Below are 19,008 nucleotides of genomic sequence, written 5' to 3' on the forward strand. Positions count from 1 at the left end.
AATTGGCTGGTTAAAGTAGCCAACTTTTCCACAGACCTGGACTGGACACTTGAAGGGGGAGAAGAGGAAGGGGGGGGGGGGGTCCCTCCCCCTCCCCCTCATTTGCATAGATTTGCTCCCATTGTCCTTAAAACTGCATCCATACTCACTACCCTCCTGTTCCTGCTATTCAGGCTCTCTTACATACACACATTCTCTCTCTCCCTTTCTCTCTCACACACATATGTAGACAAGCACATTCTATCTCTCTCCCTCTCATATAGGCCAGGCCTTCCCATGTGAGATTAATTTGCACCTGGCAACAAGCCAGAGATGAATTACAAGTCCGACACAGAATCACCCTTCATCTTCACAGCCTGCCTTAGTGTTTCTTCCCCTTCTCGCCATGCAAGCATTCCGCCATGGAATCCCCCTTCCATTAATCTCACCGACACTCAGACACACAAACTCCCAGTTTGGGTCTGCAACTCCTGCCATAGGCTGCATGGCACCGGGCCTGATTGGCTGAAGCATCTGCCCCTCACCCCAGGGGAGTGAAGTGATTGGCAGGAATGCTGAATGACCAGTGCCTTCCTCCTTTGGCCACTTTAATGAAGCAGATTGAAGTCTGCCGATCATCCCTCAACAGACAGGAAATCCAACCTGGATCCGCAGCACTGCAGCATTGTCCTGAGCCACAGGGACACCCCGACCCACTCTAGTTTATATCACTGGTGTGCTGCTATCTGTTGTTCAGGTTTACCCTGGATGAAAATGGTGCCAGCCTGTGCGATATAAGTTGAATATGCTATAGCGCATGATTAGAGAGCCAGTGGTGGAGAGAAGTACCGAGGAGTATCAGTTCTCCTGGATCAGACCTGTGCTGCCTGGTGATGCACTATAAAAAGCTGCTCTCTACTCTTAATGCCTTGTCCATGAGTAACAGAGTTTGCTGCCACTATTCAGCATAACCATAAAGTGAAAGTTTCCAAAACATTTTGTAGACAGATACGTGTTACCTTTGTGTGCCTGCTACATTTTAGGATGTCGAGAACGAGTTGATGGTCCAAGTCAGTATGAAGCAGGAGATAGAACTTGCCATGAAGTTGCTGGAGAAAGACATCCATGAGAAGCAGGACACCCTGATAGGGCTTCGTGAGCAGCTGGAGGAAGTCAAAACCATTAACATTGAGATGTACCAGAAGCTGCAGGTAAAGACTTGTAAGGAAAACTATTAAAATAGCAAATTATTTTATGATCAGCCCAGCAGATATATCCTGAGCTAACATGTACTTCTACAGTACAAGCTGTCTACACTCACTGCTTCATGATTTGCAGGCACCCATTACTTCTCTTACATCCTTAATCAAGAAATGTGTCTTGTTAGTTACGATAGTAACACATGATAAATGTCTTTAAAAATTGTCCAGGGTGCTTGTTGCTATTGTGGACTGTGCAGATGTTAACTTTATGGTAAATGCTAGCTGTGTGGTAAGGATGCTTTATATGGAGGGCCTCTGTGTGCTTCTGTCTGCCTATATGTGGCTTTCATGCATAGCTGTGGAGCCTTCTCATGGATCTTCATCACTTGGATGGATTCTGGAAGCTAAATCTGTAACTGACTTTATAAAGTTATGGGATAATCTCAGAGGCTGCTTACTTGTGAAGAGAGAATGAAAGCATAACCTAATGGCACCACAGGCAATGAGGATAATCAGGGGGGTAACTTGCTCAGAGCAGTGGTTACGAACTGGATAGCAGTGATACGACTGCCACAGGCTTCCAAGAAGGCATTGGGGTAACCTGTAATGGAGTGGCTGTGGTTAAAACCCAAACTTCACTGAACGTGACGCCCAGGAGTTTTGGATAATGGCTTCGCTAGTTTGGGTATCTGTGTGGATTATTAGAAATCTTGGTAATAAGATATGGAAGGGGACCTGGGTGCTGGTTTTTGTATTGGCCTTGTAAAAATCAAAGAAGAAGATGCACGGCCTGAATTGGCCTACCAGAGGAGGTGATGGAGGCCAGTACAGATTCTGGACATGTTTAAGGCTCATATGGAGGACAGTGGTAGGACAAGGTTGAAAGTTCAGGTAAAAGTCAAGATGAGAGGGAGCTGGTGTTGGGTTGAATGTGAGAATGTATATGCTCATTCATCTGAAGTGGAAGAATCACAACTGGGATGGTCTAGTTTGCTCTTTTTCTGCCATCATATATAACAGTGAACGTTCTTTCAAGAAATGTCATTATTCACCCCTCCACCATCAAGAACATACATAAAAACATAAGATATGCCATACTGGGTCAGACCAAAGGTCCATCAAGCCTATCATCCTGTGTCCAACAGTGGCCAATCCAAGTCACAAGTACCTGACAAGTACCCGTACAATAAATAGATCCCAAGCTACTATTCCTTATTCATTAATAGAGGTTTATGGACTTCTCCTCTAGGAACGTTTCCAAACCTTTTTTAAACCCAGTTACACAAACTGCCATAACCACATCCTCTGGCAATGGATTCTAGAACTTAATTATACGTTGAATAAAAAATAATTTTCTCTGATTTGTTTTAAATGAGCTCCTTGCTATCTTCGTGGAGTGCCCCCTAGTCCTTCTATTATCTGAGAGAGTAAATAACTGATTTACATCAACCTGTTCAAGTCCTTTCATGATTTTGTAGACCTCTATCATATCCTACTCCCATGATTTGCCTTCCTTCTGAGTCAAATCAAATTCAGCTAGGTAAAAATGTTTTGAGAAAGCTCTCCCTATGAAAGTTTGCAGTGCTTGTATTTATTCTGCTTAAAGGTTTTATGTTCCCTGTACTTACCCAGATCAGTCCAGAGTCCTGGGTTTTGCCTCCCTGCCAACAGATTGAGACAGAGAAAGTTTCACTGACACTGTACTTAACCCAGTGTGCCACCTGCAGTCTCTCAGTATTTCTCTGCCTCCAGCAAATGGTAGATGGTGTAAAGCTTGCAGTCTGGAGAGAGAGAGAGAAAAAAAAAAGAAAGATTAAAGGACAAGAAAATTTCTGGATCCTCCCAGGGGGTTGTGAGGTCCTGGTGGGGCCATCCCCCTGGTTTGAGGTAGCTCGGTCTGGAAGTCTGTGGGGTGGTCCAGATCCCTCATCCCCCATGAGGCAGCGGTGGAACCAGCTGACAGTTCTGCACTGTAAGCCCAGTGGAGCAGAGAAGTATCCCTTTTATATGGTTTGTCCTGGACTGGGTCACTAAAGTTTGGCGAAAGGAGACTGATATAGCCAGTGGTCTGGCTCTTTTCGATTGCCATGTGGCCTGCGCTCCTGGAAACGGAAACTCTGCACCAAAGGAAAGTATTGGTTTCTATGTATCTTTATTTGTTCTCAGAGAGTATAAAAAAAAAAAAAGAGAGAGAGAGAACAAGGAACTAATTAGTGGAATCTGGGCAGTATCGGGGTTCCAAGCGGGGAGCTACCTAAGCAGCTCAGGGAGCTCAACAATAGAGTTTTTCAGCAGCTTCAATGCCTGCAGAGGAAACCGGGTGTTGACTCCGTGGTGCTGGGAGACTGTTCCCCTTCTTGCCATTGAGGTGCTGGTGGTGGTGTGGGGAGGAACAGCTTGTGTGTGCAGCAAAAGAGGCAGGGCGTTTGGAGGTCTGCATCGAGCATAGCCGCACAGGTAGAACAAGCTTGCAAGTGACTGAGTCTAGCACTGAGACTTTCCCCGTCAACGTTGGAACGGCGGCCGTTTTCAATTACCAGGCAGTGTCGGTAGCATCGATGGGAGAGGCAGGGAAATCCCCTCCTCAACTATCACCGGCGGTTCCCTGTCCCACGAAGGTGCAAACAGGTACTTGCACAGAGGAGACGTTTCTGGTTCTGGTAGAGGTCTTCTGCCAGTTTTAATTTGCTTATGCACAAAGCTTGTTTAAAGAAACAGATAGCAGGGGATGCTGGCTCTCGGCCCCAGTCTCCATAGATTCTCAGCCGGTCAAGAGGCCTGAGCTGTTAAGAAGCTCTTCAGGTTTTTGATGATTTTGGTGCCAGATGTTGAACGGATCCGAGCCTAAATGCGCTGAAAGTGCAGGCAGGCTTTGCTTAGCTGCATGGTAGACTGCAGCAGCGGTTCTTTTCCTGTGAGCGCAGGCATGTGCACGCATTCTCGCTGCGTGGCGGTTGCATGCATAAAGCCATGGTCTAGATTTGAGCATGTATGTCTGTGACCTAGACTTGAGTGCGTATTTGCGTAGGTATTTGTGCGCGTAAGGCTGCAACCTGGACTGGAGCACAAATTTGAACAGTACTTGAGCGCATAAGACTGCAACCTAAACTTGAGTGCATATTTGCGCAGATACTTGTGTGCATACAACTACAGTCTATACGAGCACATATTTGCGCATGTACTTGTATGCGTACAATCGTGACCTAGCCTTGAGTACCTATTTGTGAGCGTGCTGGAGGGTTGTGCGCATACACCCAGGTGCATTGATGTGTGCACAGGAGGCCGACTAGAGCCGAAGTTCAGAAGAGCTAGGCGTCGGGGATGAACAGGTCCAAGGGCCTTTCTGTTTGTGAAGCTTGCCATCTGATAGCAATTCAGTCCTCACGCTCTCTCTCTGTTTGTGTCAGCGCTGTTTAGATTCTCAAAATTATTTGACTACTATGGCTTTTGCCCATGTTGGGACATCCCCTCAGCCTATGGTGTCTCTGGAGGGGCATGGAGTGGGAGCAAAGCAATGGTCAGTTCTCCTCCTCCCGTGTTCCCGAGGGCAGAGGCCTCCCCAAAAGAGAAAGGTTGGAGAGAGCAAGTTTGGACCTATGGGCTCTGGTATGGATCCGTCCTCCTTCTCCTAGATAGAATGTTTCCAGTGCCTGCAGACCTTTCTGCAGAGGCGCCCAGCAAAGGCGAAGCAACCTACTATGTAGCGACTGTGTGCTCGGGCCTCCCATTTGTCAGTCATGGCGAGCAAATGCCGCAGGGAGGCTGACCCTGGTAACACCCAAGGGGATGTAATTAATGAGACATCAGAGGATTCCGATGGGGAATTGGCTTTCTCACCTCTAGAAGAGGAAGAAATTGCATATGATTGAGACTTGCTTCAGACTCTGCTCAGACTTTTTCTTTTTTCACAGAGATGTTTTGCTGAGTCTGTTAGCTCAGACCCTGAAACGCTTAGTGTAACCAGTGGTCAATTTTAAGTTAAGCATCCTGTTTCTTTCCCCCCTATATCCAGTTCAAGATATATTGGATTTGAAGAAGGTAAATGCAGCTCTCAAGGTTCCCCATTTCTGCAAAGAAACTCTGAGGTCCGTCATAGCAGCGGTATGCAAGGGAGAGTTCTTGGCATCTCTTGCTTTGACAGAGCCGTGTCTGCATAGGTGTGCATGCAGGAGGCCAACTAGAGCCGAAGTTCAGGAGAACTAGGTGCCGGGGATGACCAGGGCCTTGCTATTTCTGAAGCTTGCCATCTGATAGCAATTCAGTTCTCACTCGCTCTCTGTTGGTGTCAGTGCTGTTTAGATTCTCAAAATGATTTGACTACTATGGCTTTTGCCCATGTTGGGAAATCCACTCAGCTTATGGCTGGTGAAGGCTCCATGTACCTTCACAAAGGTGATGGTGGGGGCAGCTGCATTGCAAAAGGAAGGTGTGTTGTTGGTGCATCTTGTGAAATCAGAGGACATCTGTTAACAATCAGTACAAAAGATACTGATGCGCATGAAGTCTCTAGGTTGGGTGGCAAACCTAGAGACAAACCATTTAGTCCTCTTTCAAACTCTGGAGTATCTGGAAGCTTAGTTCGACATGCTGGCGGAGAGAGATTGCTGAAATTACAGAGTCAGATTTTGCTTCTGCTAGAGCTTTCAGTGCCCAGTGCCAGGGACAGTCTTTCGTGGTGGCTTATTCGCCCCAGTCTTGAGTGTGGTGTGGAATTGGAGGTTCCAAATTGGGTAATAGTCACCACCAATGCAACCTTTTTCGGATGGAGGGCAGTGTAGCAAGATCAGTCGGCGCACGGCCAGTGGTCAAAACAGGAGGCCTCATGGTCTATCAATTGATTAGAGAGGAGAGCGGTGCATTTTGCGTTGCTTGGCTGTCTGCCAAGGTTATGCGGCCATCTAGTATGGATCCTATCAGACAATGCGACGATGGTGACCTACATTTATTTATTTATTTAAAACATTTTATATACCGCTAATAAAATTAGTAACAATCTATCTAGGCGGTTCACAATGATACACACATAATGAATTAAACTAAAAACAATATGACAAAAGTAGATACAAGATAAAATATAAAATAATATGACATTAAAGGACAACTATTTGGACATAAAACATTTCATTAATAAATTACATCAACTGTCAAGGTGGAACCAAGAATCAGGTAGGGGCTCGAGAGGCCCGAGAGTTGATTCTCTGGGCAGAGCAGCACTTGGAGCAGCTGGCAGCATCTCACATCACCGGCGTGAACAACGTTCAGGCGGATTTTCTCAGTCAAAGTTAGACTGCAGGGAATGGGAGATGTTGGAGGCAATGATGTGTCTCATTCAAGGAAGATGGGGGTATCCTGACCAAAGAGAACACCAAGGTGTCGTGGTTTTACAGCCGCTGAACAGAACACAGTTCGGAAGGAATCGAAACTCTGAAGCTGCCATGGACTTGAGGGTTTCTTCTTTGTCTTCCCTTCATGGCCTTTGGTGGACAAGGGATTATGGTGGATAGAGAAACATCTGGGCAACCTGATCCTTGTAGCTCCAGAGTGGTCACATTAACCATACTTCCCAGGTCTGATCAACATGGACATAGACCAACCCCTGAGGTTTGGACATCAGTCGACTCTTTTCTACCTGGACCTAATATTTTCGGGTCAGGTGCCTCACTTCTGTCTCGCAGCTTCACTTCTAAGAGGAGACAACTGAGATGGAGGGGATATTCCAAAGTGGTTATTTCCACCATATTGCAGGCAAGGCAAGCTTCCGCATCCTAGACATATGTGCGAATTTGGAGGACCTTCGGGTCCTGATCTGCTGTTGACGGAGTGCAGCCACAGCCTGTTCAGGCTATGGTGTAACATATTTTGGCTTTTGTACAGAAAGGTCCTGGTCATTGGGTTGTCTCTGGGATAAGGTGCAAGGGTATCCTCTGTCCGCACATGCAGATTTTATAAGGTTCCTTCGGGGAGCTAAGAACTTGCATCCTCAGATGCGAAACATTTGTCCATCTTGGAATTTGAATCTAGTCCTTAGAGGATTGTGTGAGGCTCGATTTGAACTATTAAAGAGAGCTATGATTGAAAACTTACATTGACTCTTAAAGTGATTTTCTTGGTGGTTATTTGTTCAGCCAGGAGAATTTTGGAGCTCCAGGTGCTGTCATGTTGAGATCCCTTCCTACAAATGTTGTATTCAGGGGTATCTTTATGCATGGTACCTTCTTTTCTGCCTGAGGTAGTCTCAGCATTCAATCTTAGTCAGACAGTGGAGCTTCCAGGTTTTCTGAATTTGGATTCCTCTACGTCTAATGCAGAGGAGCTTAGGCTCTTAGATGGGAGGCATGCATTATTGAGGTATCTAAAAATCACTAATGATTTCTGTAGATCGGATCACGTCTTTGAACTGTATAGAGTAGTCCAAAGAAGGAAAGAAAGGCGTCTAAGGCTACAGTTTGCGGGGTTGAAGGAAGCAATTGAGTGGACTTACATTTCTAAAACACACCTGTGGCCGGGGGGGTCTAGGGGCGCACTCAGTGTGTTCTCAGGTGACTTCCTGGACTGAGTCACAACAGTAGTCGCCGCATAAATTTGCCGAATGGCTACTGGGAAGTCGTTGCATACTTTTGTTAGGCATTATCACTTGGATATCAGGGCTCCAGCTTCCATGTGCTTTGGTAAGAGTGTTCTACGAGTAGAACTCTCAAGGTCCCACCTGAGTTAAGGGGAATTTAGGTTCATTCCAGGAGTCTAGACTGATCTGGGTATGTACAGGGAAAGGAAAATTGGTTCTTACCTATTAATTTTCATTCCTGTAGTACCAAAGATCAGTCCAGAGACCTGCCGATTTACTGGGGGAGAGCCCTCGGCTTGTATTGTTGCTTTGTATACAGTGTGCAGTTCTTGGAGGTTTTCAGTGCTGATCACTTATGTTATGTCTTTTTGGGCAACTTCACCTCATTGGAGGGGATGGAGTTGTTGCTGTCATCTTGTCTTGGGTTCAAGTCAATACTGAGGGACTGCAGGTGGCACACTGGGTTATATACAGTGTCAGTGAAATTTTATCTGTTTCCATCTGCTGGCAGGAACGAAAATTACCAGGTAAGAACCAATTTTCCTTTATAGAAGCTCTTGGGGTATTATTTTGATATTTAAATAAATGAAATTATGTTTCTTACTCCGGCATGTCAGCAGTTGGAATAATACTTGTAGTAGAAACAGTCCCAACTACAAAGTAAAAGTAAAGTTATGCTAGGCTATTCTAACAGCAGAATTGACTAGAGTCTTCAAAATATCAATTAGGCCTTTTCTTGGTTCCTCTTTCAGTTTTATTACTATACTTTCTTTATTCCTGTACTTTCACATTTTATTTTATTTTATATATATTTATTTATTTAGATTCTTTTATATACCGAAGTATAGCAGGCTGCCTTCACTCCGATTTACAATGTAACCAACATCATACATAGAGGGGCGGATTTTAAAAGCCCTGCTCGCATAAATCCGCCCGGATTTATGCGAGCAGGGCCTTGCGCGCCTATTTTCCATAGGCCTGCCAGCACGCGCAGAGCCCCGGGACCGCGTAAGTCCCGGGGTTTTTTGTTGGGGGCGTGTCGGGGGCGGGGCTGATCGCGGTGTTTCGGGGGGCGTGGCCGCGCCCTCCGGAACCGCCCCCGGGTTGCGTCTCTGCGCGCTAGCGGCCCGCTGGCACGCGTGGATTTACGTCTCCCTCCGGGAGGCGTAAATCCGTGGACAAAGGTAGGGGGGGTTTAGATAGGGCCGGGGGGGTGGGTTAGGTAGAGGAAGGGAGGGGAAGGTGAGGGGAGGGCAAAAGAGAGTTCCCTCCGAGGCCGCTCTGATTTCGGAGCGGCCTCGGAGGGAACGGAGGCAGGCTGTGCGGCTCGGCGCACGCCGGCTGCCCAAAATCGGCAGCCTTGCGCGCGCCGATCCTGGATTTTAGCAGATACGCGCGGCTACGCACGTATCTACTAAAATCCAGTGTACTTTTGTTTGCGACTGGTGCGCCAACAAAAGTACGCGAACGCGCAATTTTTTAAAATCTACTCCAAAATGCATTCATAACGAACATATTGAAACGTGTATAGACAACTAGTAACATATTTTTACTCTGTTTTAAACATGATCACATATTTTGTTTTTAATAGTCTTTCTTTCCCCATGTTCTCTCAAAAGTGTATCTGCATTCATACTTTGCATTTGTCAGAGTGCTGCCTGCCTGCACCACTAGCAAAGGTCGACACACCATTTAGATTCATAATAGTGGAACTGACTACATAGAGAGAAGCTTTTAAGAACTTGAAGTGCCCATATCTTCTAGGATTGAAATAGACTTCCCTTGGGTAAATCCATGTTGACTGCGTTCCATTAAACCATGTATTTCTATATGCTCCTTGATTTTATTTATTTATTTAATAGCTTTTTTTATACCGATATTCGTGGGTACATCATATCGGTTTACATACAACAGAAGGAAAATACAAAAAAAAGGGACAGGGAGAATGGAGCTGGAGGAGAAAAACAATGGAGATCTACTATGAACCAGAGAAAAGGCTCAAAAAGGACAGAAAATTAAACTAATATAGGAAAAGTACCTTGCAGTGAAACAACGTAAAAATGGTACAGGGATTTGCAAATAAACACTATACAATCTTGCAAAATATACAATGTATGTAATCAATTTTGATCTTTAGAATAGTTTCCACTATTTTTCCCGGCACTGAAGTCAGGCTCACTGGTCTGTAGTTTCCCGGATCGCCCCTGGAGCCCTTTTTAAATATTGGGGTTACATTGGCCACCCTCCACGGATGATTTTAATAATAGGTTACAAATTTTAACTAATAGATCAGAAATTTCATTTTTGTGTTCCTTCAGTACCCTAGGAATCATACCATCCAGTCCAGGTGATTTGCTACTCTTTAGTTTGTCAATCTGGCCTACTACATCTTCCAGGTTCACAGTGATTTGGTTCAGTTTATCTGACACATCACCCTTGAAAACCATCTCTGGAACTGGTATCTCCCCAACATCCTCATTAGAAAAACGCACATGAAAACAAAGCTTGGATTACTAAACCAAAATCAAACAATCTCCTTTGGTTTTATCTTTAACACATTGAATCAATTTGAGGTCTATATTCAAAGGCTTTCTCTGGGTAAGTTTTCAAATTAACCCTGTTGCATGAGAAGGGCAGGTATTTATTAGATACAGAAGTTATTACTTAATTACAGTTCCTTGCATGAGTTAACATTAAGGTAAAAGTTAAATGCAATAAATATCTCCTACCCCAGATGGTAGCAGGTTAATCTAAAAGAACAGACTGGTTTTGTTTTATTTATGTAAGATAATAGATTAAATGCTATTTGCTGCAACAATATTTATTTATTTATTTTATTTATTTTTTATTTTTATATACCGAAGTTCTTGTGGGAATTACAAATCACTCCGGTTTACAAAAAACGATGAACTGCCCAACAGCGGATGGGGGCTTTACATAGAACTGTAGAACATAAGGAACAATAAAACCGGATGTCAATTTAACATAGTAATAATAAATATAATATAATATAATATGTACATACAATTAACCATTTTCTATTATCACAATTTAGGAGTGCGTAGTATCACTCAAATTCCTGCAGTTTCTCTTTCAGAATCTTGTAGGAGAAATATGCAAAAAGAGAGTGCTGTTTTCTTTATAATAATAAATGAACTTTTGGTATTAACTTAATGATTGCAGAAATGTGTTTGTAGTTTCTCTGTGATGATCTCTATGTGTGGGTTGACAGGTGACTTTGATAAGCAGGAATTATTCAGTGTTGTTGGTTCTAGTCCCTGGATCTTGCTGTAGTCTGAAGTTCTTTCTTTTGACTTTTCTCTTCTATGCCCTGCTGGATCAGCTACTTGTGTTGGTTTCTCGTCTGTTTTCTTGATTTTTCTTCTCTTGGTTTCTCTTCTGTATTATATTTTTCTGTTGGTCTCTTTTTTTATTTTTATAGTTTTCTGCTTGAGATGATTGAACCAGTCTTCAGACTTACATTTAGGGGCGGATTTTAAGAGCCCTGCTCGCGTAAATCCGCCCGGATTTACGCGAGCAGGGCCCTGCGCGCCGGTGCGCCTATGTTCAATAGGCCTACCGGCGTGCGCAGAGCCCCGGGACTCGCGTAAGTCCCGGGGTTTTCCGAGGGGGGCGTGTCGGGGCGGGGCCGAGTGGCACGCCATTTTCGGGGCGGGACGCGGCGTTTCGGGGGCGGGGTTTCGGCCCGGGGCGGTCCGGGGGCGTGGCCGCGCCCTCTGGAACCGCCCCTGGGTTGCGTCTAGGTGCGCCAGCGGCCCGCTGGCGCGCGGGGATTTACTTCTCCCTCTGGGAGGCGTAAATCCCCCAACAAAGGTAGGGGGGGGGTTTAGACAGGGCCGGGGGGGTGGGTTAGGTAGAGGAAGGGAGGGGAAGGTGAGGGGAGGGCGTTAGCGAATTCCCTCCGAGGCCGCTCCGATTTCGGAGCGGCCTTGGAGGGAATGGATCAGCGCGCGCCGGCTACACGGAATCGGTAGCCTTGCGCGCGCCGATCCAGGATTTTAGCGGATACGCGCGGCTTCGCGCGTATCTACTAAAATCCCGCGTACTTTTGTTTGCGTCTGGAGCGCCAACAAAAGTACGCCAACACGCCGTTTTTGAAAATCTACCCCTTATTCAATTCAGCCAGCCTTTAAATGTATACTGAGGTGATCATTGTTCAGCCTTTGTATATTCAGTTCTGATAGTCATGTCTGGCTTTTGAGGCAATCATTACTCAGTCTTTTTTGCATATCCCATTCAGTCAGTCTTTAGATATGTCTTCCATTGAATATTTAATCTTGTCTGGCTTTTGTTTTCAGCCAACATGCTGGGCAGACTGGATGGGAAATGTTACTGTATTTTTCACATTCGGAATATGAATTATTCCTGCATCAATTCTCATCCTTCAACCCAAACAAAAACTGAGAATTGAAACTTTGCCCTCACTCTTCTGCTAAATTTTCTCTATTTAAAAAGAGTCAGTGATGAGGGCAGGACTAGGGTTACCAACTTTTTAATAGACCATGACTGAACTCTTGAGGACTGGGAGTGCCCCATCCCTTTCCTATATTAGCATAAATTTGCATATATTGGTCCCCCTGCTTCTGTCTCCTCTCTTTTCCCTCTGCTCCTTGTGCTTAACTGTCTCTTTCCCCTCCCACTGCTCCTCATCTCTTTCCCTCCTGTCTCCTGTGCCCTCCCTAGTATCTTTTCCTGTCTCCTCCAAGCCCTGTGCCCCTCTCTCTCCCCTCATCTTCTGTGCCCTCCTGTCTTTTCATTCTTAGCCCCTGTGCTCTATTGACTTCTCCCTTCTCCATCCCCTGTGTCTCTGTCCCTCCAGTCCCTGTGCCCTTCTCTCTCTTTTTCTCCTTCATTCCCTGTGTTCCCTCTTCCCTCTTCCTTCCTTCCATGAGGTTCTTCTGGCTCTCTCATCCAGCCTGTGCACCTCCCTTGATATCTATTCCCCCCCCCCCAGCCTTTACCTCCCCCTTCTTTTCCCTTCTTCATTCCCTGTATCCTCCTATTTTTCTCTCCCATCCCGTCTCTTTTGCCTCTTTCCTTCCTCTGAGGCAGGGTCGGGAACCTTTTTGGCTGAGAGAGCCATGAACGCCACATATTTTAAAATATAATTCCATGAGAACCATACTAACTACAACCCCCCACCCTCCTGACCCCCCCCCCAAGACCTGCCAAAAGTCCCTGGTGGTCCATCGGGGGCCCAGGGCTCGCAGACAAATCTTTAATAAAAAAGTAAAAATCTAACCAAACCCCCCACCCTCCTGACGCCCCCCAAGACCTCCAAAATTAATTTACTACAACCCCCCCCCCACCCTCCTGACCCCCCCAAGACCTGCCAAAAGTCCCTGGTGGTCCAGCGGGGGTCCAGGAGCGGTCCGAGAGCATCTCCTGGACTTGGGCTGTCGGCTGCCAGTAGTCAAAATGGCGCCGACGGCCCTTTGCTCTCACTATGTCACTGGGGTCGACCAATGGCAGCAGCAGCCCCTGTGACATAGTAAGGGCAAAGGGCCGTCGGCTGCCAGTAATCAAAATGGCATCGATGGCCCTTTGCCCTTACTATGTCACAGGGGCTACCGCCGCCATTGGTCGACCCCAGTGACATAGTGAGGGCAAAGGGCCGTCGGTGCCATTTTGACTACTGGCAGCCGACAGCCCAAGTCCAGGAGATCGCTCCCGGACCCCTGCTGGACCACCAGGGACTTTTGGCAGGTCTTGGGGGGGGGTCAGGAGGGTGGGGGGTTGTAGTAAATTAATTTTGGAGGTCTTGGGGGGCGTCAGGAGGGTGGGAGGTTTTGTTAGATTTTTACTTTTTTATTAAAGATTTGTCTGCGAGCCAGATGCAGCCATCAAAAGAGCCACATCTGGCTCGCGAGCCATAGGTTCCCGACCCCTGCTCTGAGGCATTCCTGAGATATGCAGGAAGTGCTGCTAGAGCAGCTCAGAGGAGGAAGAGATTGAGCTGTGTTCCCATCCCCCCTCCCCACAGCCTCCAATCACAGTAGAGAAAGGAGGTGGGAGAAGAGCCACAGAGCAGCTGCTAAGGAGAGTGTGCTGGGATGAGGTCTCAGCATGGGGAGAGAAGATAGGGCAGGGCTGCATCTCCACTCCCATGCTGCTTGTTCTGTCTTAGTCCCCTGTAGGGGAAAGGAGCTGCCTGCCACAGGGGACAGATTTTTAGTGTCCAGTCGGTACTTTTTTTTTTTTTTTTTTTGTAAATAGAGCTCAGAAGACACCATGAAAGAAAAGGATGTGATGATTGGGCGGCTAGAAGAAAAGACCAATCAAATTACTGCAACTATGAAACAGCTGGAACAAAGGTATGGAGCAGATCTTTCTTAACTCTATTACATCCTCCTCAACCAAAAGTTTATTATCCCACTGATATTTCTGCAGTTGTCAGCGTATGCAATAGCCTTAAAAGAAAGTTAAACTGGGGATACAAGAAAAGAGTAACACAATTCTTACTTAACAACAGTAGGGGGCAGGGAAAAGCAAGAATGTTCCCTGCCCCAAAGCATTGAAAAAATCAGAGACATCTGGGGAGATTGGAGGAAGATGGGGATATTGTGCGATTAGTGACCTGCCTCAAGATCACTGCTGAAATCCCACTTCCAGCAAGAAGCCTGAATGCATGGCAGTGTCCTCAAACACTGCAACATGTTTTCAACTGGATTTTCAAAAACGTATTTGCTGTTTAAAACAAATAGTAACAGCATCCTGCCTTGCCTGTAGGTGGACCATATCTCCCCTGTCTTCCTTCAGGAGCCACTAGCCAGGAGCACATTACAGCCACTATCTGCATTGGCCGGCTTTAGCATGGTCACTGACAGCATGGTGCAGTACCCTGACTTCACATGAGGGTTTTCTTCCTGCTTAGAGATAATGGCCAGGCTTATTTTCGCTTATCTCCTTAATCAACCTCCCAAATCTGCTTGGTACTTGTAGGATGGGAAAGCCCTCTGCAAGCAGGTGTATGAAGGATGAAAGCACGGCAGTCTGTTCAGAGCAAGCCTGCCACCCTCCTGTAGAGAACAGTTTTTTGAGCTTTGCTGACAGTGGCTCAGCATATCTTTAGCACTTAGAGAATTTCACTAAATGCTTTACTGGCAGCTCATTAGCTTCTCAGGGCAGGGGATTGGTGGGACACAGTTTTGCTGCTTTCCGGGATGGTTACTTCTTCGCATACGTTAGTTGAAAAAGACAAATCTCCCACCTGGTGAAACAGTTTACCATGTGACTGCAGATAACCAGCAGTAGGGCATATCCAGATACATAGGAGTCCACGTTCACTGAACCGATAAGATAACTGCTTAATTTTAGCTGGTTATCTTTTGGTGAATTTTCAACCAAAACCTAATCAGCTTGATTAGCAGCTGAAAATGTGGTCAAAATTTGACTGGCTAGGGATTGCCTGCCTAAACTTAGCTGGTTAGCTGTGCCTTTTTTGCCCATTTTGTGAATTTAAGTGATTAAACTTAGTGGGGAACATTTTTAAAAGTAGAGGTTTAGCAGGCTAACTCCAAGGTTTACTGGTTAAATCTTTCAAAACCTGACCCCATATCTTTGAGCACTGATACCGTGGTTTAGCTTACAAGGGGGACAGCAGTATCTGAGTCACAGCGTGAGATGTAAGAAATTGTTTCTCTTGCTCTGTCATATCTGTATTTGTGTGAACTTTATTACAACTGGGAAAAGAACTGTAAGCAAAAACAGGACGACTAGAGAAAGCTTTAGTGACCCGGAGCATCTTTTATTGACATCCTTTTTCCTCTTTTTCCTTTTTGTCCCATTGCTATTTCTTTTCTTTTTTTTTCCACCTTTACGTTTTGCATATTTATTACTTTTTATCTTTCCTTCTTGTTGTTGTTGTTTTTGTGGATTTACATAATCAAAGTGATAAAGATTTGTTAAACCAGACTAGGACTATTGCAATGTCATTTGTGAAATGTGCCAGTTCCGATTCCCCACATCAGTACAAGCTCGTCAAAGATATATCTTTCTGACCCTCAGCTTCCCTCTTTGTGGGCTGGACTGCCAGCATTTAAAACTAGTGACAGTAGCGTACGTGCACTGTGGTAACACAGACAAGAAAATATTTGGATAAATTTTGCTGAGTTGTAAAGGAAACGGCTGCGCGCTTAGCCATGTTCTGTTGTTAACATCTGCACCACACTAGCACCTATCGAGCCATTAAATTATTCAAACACACATTGGGGTGAATATGGATTTGCCACCTGCTGTTCTCCTCTGTTAACCCATGTACAGAACAATAAAGGTTAATTTGAAGCCGTATCTTGGTGTATCATCTGACATTGGGGAAAACACTACATATTGTCGGGCTGTGTGTGGATCCTCCTGTTTGTAAACTTTCCCAGGCTTTGTTGTTGTTTTTTTTTTTAATTATTATTTAGGATTGCTCTGTTTCCTCCCTTTTTTTTTTTCTCCTTTGGTTTATCTCCTTCACCCTGCACACCCTAGTTCTAGCCTCAGTTTTACCCTAAGTTGATTTGAATTACACCAGATTGCAGAAATCGGAGAAGGCTCACCTGGCATCGCTCAAAGAAGAGAAGAAATTTAAGCAGGAGTCTTTGAGTAAGTCTGAGAGCCTGCAGAAAAAAACTTCCCAAAAGGAGAAGCAACTGTGAGTAGATTCCTGCCGTTTGTCCATTTGCAGAATATGTGGGGGTCAGCGTGTCCGGGGTTTTTGTGTCATCATACGTGAAACTAGCAGCACTTGTATTGGAGTGGCATGGAGCCACCGTACTAAAGGGTTTTCCCTGGTCTGCAGGGTGCACACAGGCTTTAGGGAGCATATGCCTGTATATTTTGAACAGTTTGGATTTGGATTTTTAGATTTAATTACTCGCCTTTCAAATTCTGAGTTCAAGGCAAGTTATAAATTCAGGTAGAGTTAGCAGGTCCCTGCCCCAGAGGGCTTACAATCTAAGCAGGTAATTTACTAAGTGGTATTAGGGCTTTAACATGCAGAGATAACACGTGGTGAGTTATCTTCAACCCTAAAAAAAAAAAAAAAAAGAGCAATGCAGAAATTTTAATGAGCTGATTTGCTTGCAAAATACCATAATAGTTGATTCTGTGCTAATCAAATAAAGTGGATTGCCTGAAAATTTGCAAGCTGTGTTATTTGAGAGGCATAGCTAACTTTCCCTGGAAGTCCCACCCTCTCCTTCCCAACTAACGGATCGATACTGTAAAACCGCGGGAGAGCGGACGAACGCCCGCTCTCCCGGCGCACGCACCGGCCCTTTGCCGGTGCGAGCGATCCAGTATTCAAATGAGGCGACGCGGTGCAAACGAGGGAAAGGAGGCGCTAGGGACACTAGCGCGTCCCTAGCGCCTCCTTTTGGCCTGGAGCGGCGGCTGTCAGCGGGTTTGACAGCCGACGCTCAATTTTGCCGGCGTCCGGTTTCCGAGCCCGCTGACAGCCACGGGTTCGGAAACCGGACGCCGGCAAAATTGAATGTCCGGTTTTCGGCCCGACAGCCGCGGGCCGAATTCAAATTTTTATTTTATTTTATTTTTTTACTTTTTTTTACTTTTGGGGACCTCCGACTTAATATCGCTATGATATTAAGTCGGAGGGTGCACAGAAAAGCAGTTTTTACTGCTTTTCTGTGCACTTTCCTGGCGCCGGAAGAAATTAGCGCCGACCTTTGGGTAGATGCTAATTTCTTAGAGTAAAATGTGCGGCTTGGCTGCACATTTTACTTACTGGATCCCGCGCGCATACCTAATAGCGCCCTCAACATGCATTTGCATGTTGAGGGCGCTATTAGGTGCCGCGGGTGGGCCGCGTGTTTTCCTCCCCTTACTGAATAAGGGGTAAGGGAAAACACGCGTCCAGAGCAGGCTGACAGTGCGCTCCGACGGAGCACACTTTACTGTATCGACCTGTAAAATATTTCAAAAACCCAAGAGGTCTTGACAGACCCCCACCACTGCCAGAAGCAACCAAAGTAAAAAAAATAAATACATAATAATAATAATAATAATAATAATTAAACGTTTGGTTTCCCCAGGCGCAGACACCTCCCACCCAAACCCTTCCGCCTTTCCGAAAACACCCCCTCACCCGTGGATCACATGATAAGGGCAAAGTTATGACAAACTGGTTGGCAACATTTTGAAAATGACAGCACTCAGCCCAGAGCTCCAGCGGGCACTTCGGGCCCCACTGGATCACCAGGGCCAGCTAAGTAAGAGCTGGGGGTGGTCTAGGGTTGGGAGTTTCAAGGTCGGGGAAGGAAGAGCTTAATTTTTTGTCTTTCCATTTTTTTTTTTAATGGAAGTATCTTCTGGGGGATTTTCTCCCTGATAGCTCCACAGGCTCTTATTGAAGTTATGATGTCAATATTCAGTAATTTAATATGCTGCAAATATAGCCAGATAACTTTATCCAGGATATTCTGCAGGACTTAGCTGGATAACTCTGTGGCTGAGTATACTTGGATAACTTTATCCAGATAACTTTATCTGGCTATATTTAGGTCAGCATTTTCCACAACCAGACTTACAGGGCTAAGTTTATCTGGTTAGTGCTGAATATCAGTGCTTAACCAGCTTTGCAGCAGAAGAGGACTGGAAGGCTCGTCTGCATATTCTACCCAGCAGCCCCTGGGAGAGGACTCCAGCGGTCACAGCGAGCAATCCAGGCTTTGAACTCCACGGCCCCAGCTTCCAGAGGCCCTGCACCATTTGCAGCAGAAGAGAACCAGAAGTGCGCGCATCTCAAACTTCCTCAATAAACTCTATCCATTTACCTTGCTATACCTTATCTGTTTACTTTTATTTGGTTTTATATGTTTTGATTTTACATGGTAATTATGTTTGGTAGGAGTAAATTGTTGCAGATTTTATATATAAGGAATCTAATTCAAAACAAGAGTTCATAAATTGGGTAACTTGGAAGATATAGGTAGATTAATTATAGTGTTTTGAAGGTCATTGCCAGACACATATAAAATAAATCATTAGACTAAAAGTAATTTAGGTTAGCTTTACATCCCTGCTCCCTTAGAAATTTTAAGTCGATAGCAAATCAACAAAATTATGATGCAGGAAGTAGTCCAGCAGCGAGAGGAAGGCTTTTCAGTCTTTTGCACTAGTGCCACATGTATGATTATCTCCCAGCTGGCGAGAGGTCATGTATGTGCGATAAGTGCAAAGAGCTCCAAGCCCTCAGAGAACGAGTCCAATCTCTGAAGGCTAGAGTGGCAGACCTGG

At 45.5% G+C, this 19,008-nt stretch overlaps 1 protein-coding gene across 4 annotated transcripts in view; it reads left to right on the forward strand.

Annotated features, from left to right (window-relative positions):
* The window catches only part of RUFY2 (RUN and FYVE domain containing 2), a 143,228-nt gene that overhangs the window by 72,699 nt on the left and 51,521 nt on the right, over nucleotides 1-19,008 (forward strand). For 3 of the 4 annotated variants that reach the window (XM_029609665.1, XM_029609664.1, XM_029609666.1), the window contains exons 11-13: nucleotides 1,023-1,190; nucleotides 13,984-14,081; nucleotides 16,286-16,405. In XM_029609665.1, coding sequence (XP_029465525.1) covers nucleotides 1,023-1,190; nucleotides 13,984-14,081; nucleotides 16,286-16,405 — 386 coding nt within the window. Of the gene's footprint in view, nucleotides 1-1,022; nucleotides 1,191-13,983; nucleotides 14,082-15,658; nucleotides 16,057-16,285; nucleotides 16,406-19,008 lie in introns of those variants that run through there. The other variant, XM_029609667.1, reaches the window with a different exon arrangement.

This window comes from Rhinatrema bivittatum, chromosome 7 (assembly GCF_901001135.1).
Source record: "Rhinatrema bivittatum chromosome 7, aRhiBiv1.1, whole genome shotgun sequence".
Classification (NCBI taxonomy): domain Eukaryota; kingdom Metazoa; phylum Chordata; class Amphibia; order Gymnophiona; family Rhinatrematidae; genus Rhinatrema; species Rhinatrema bivittatum.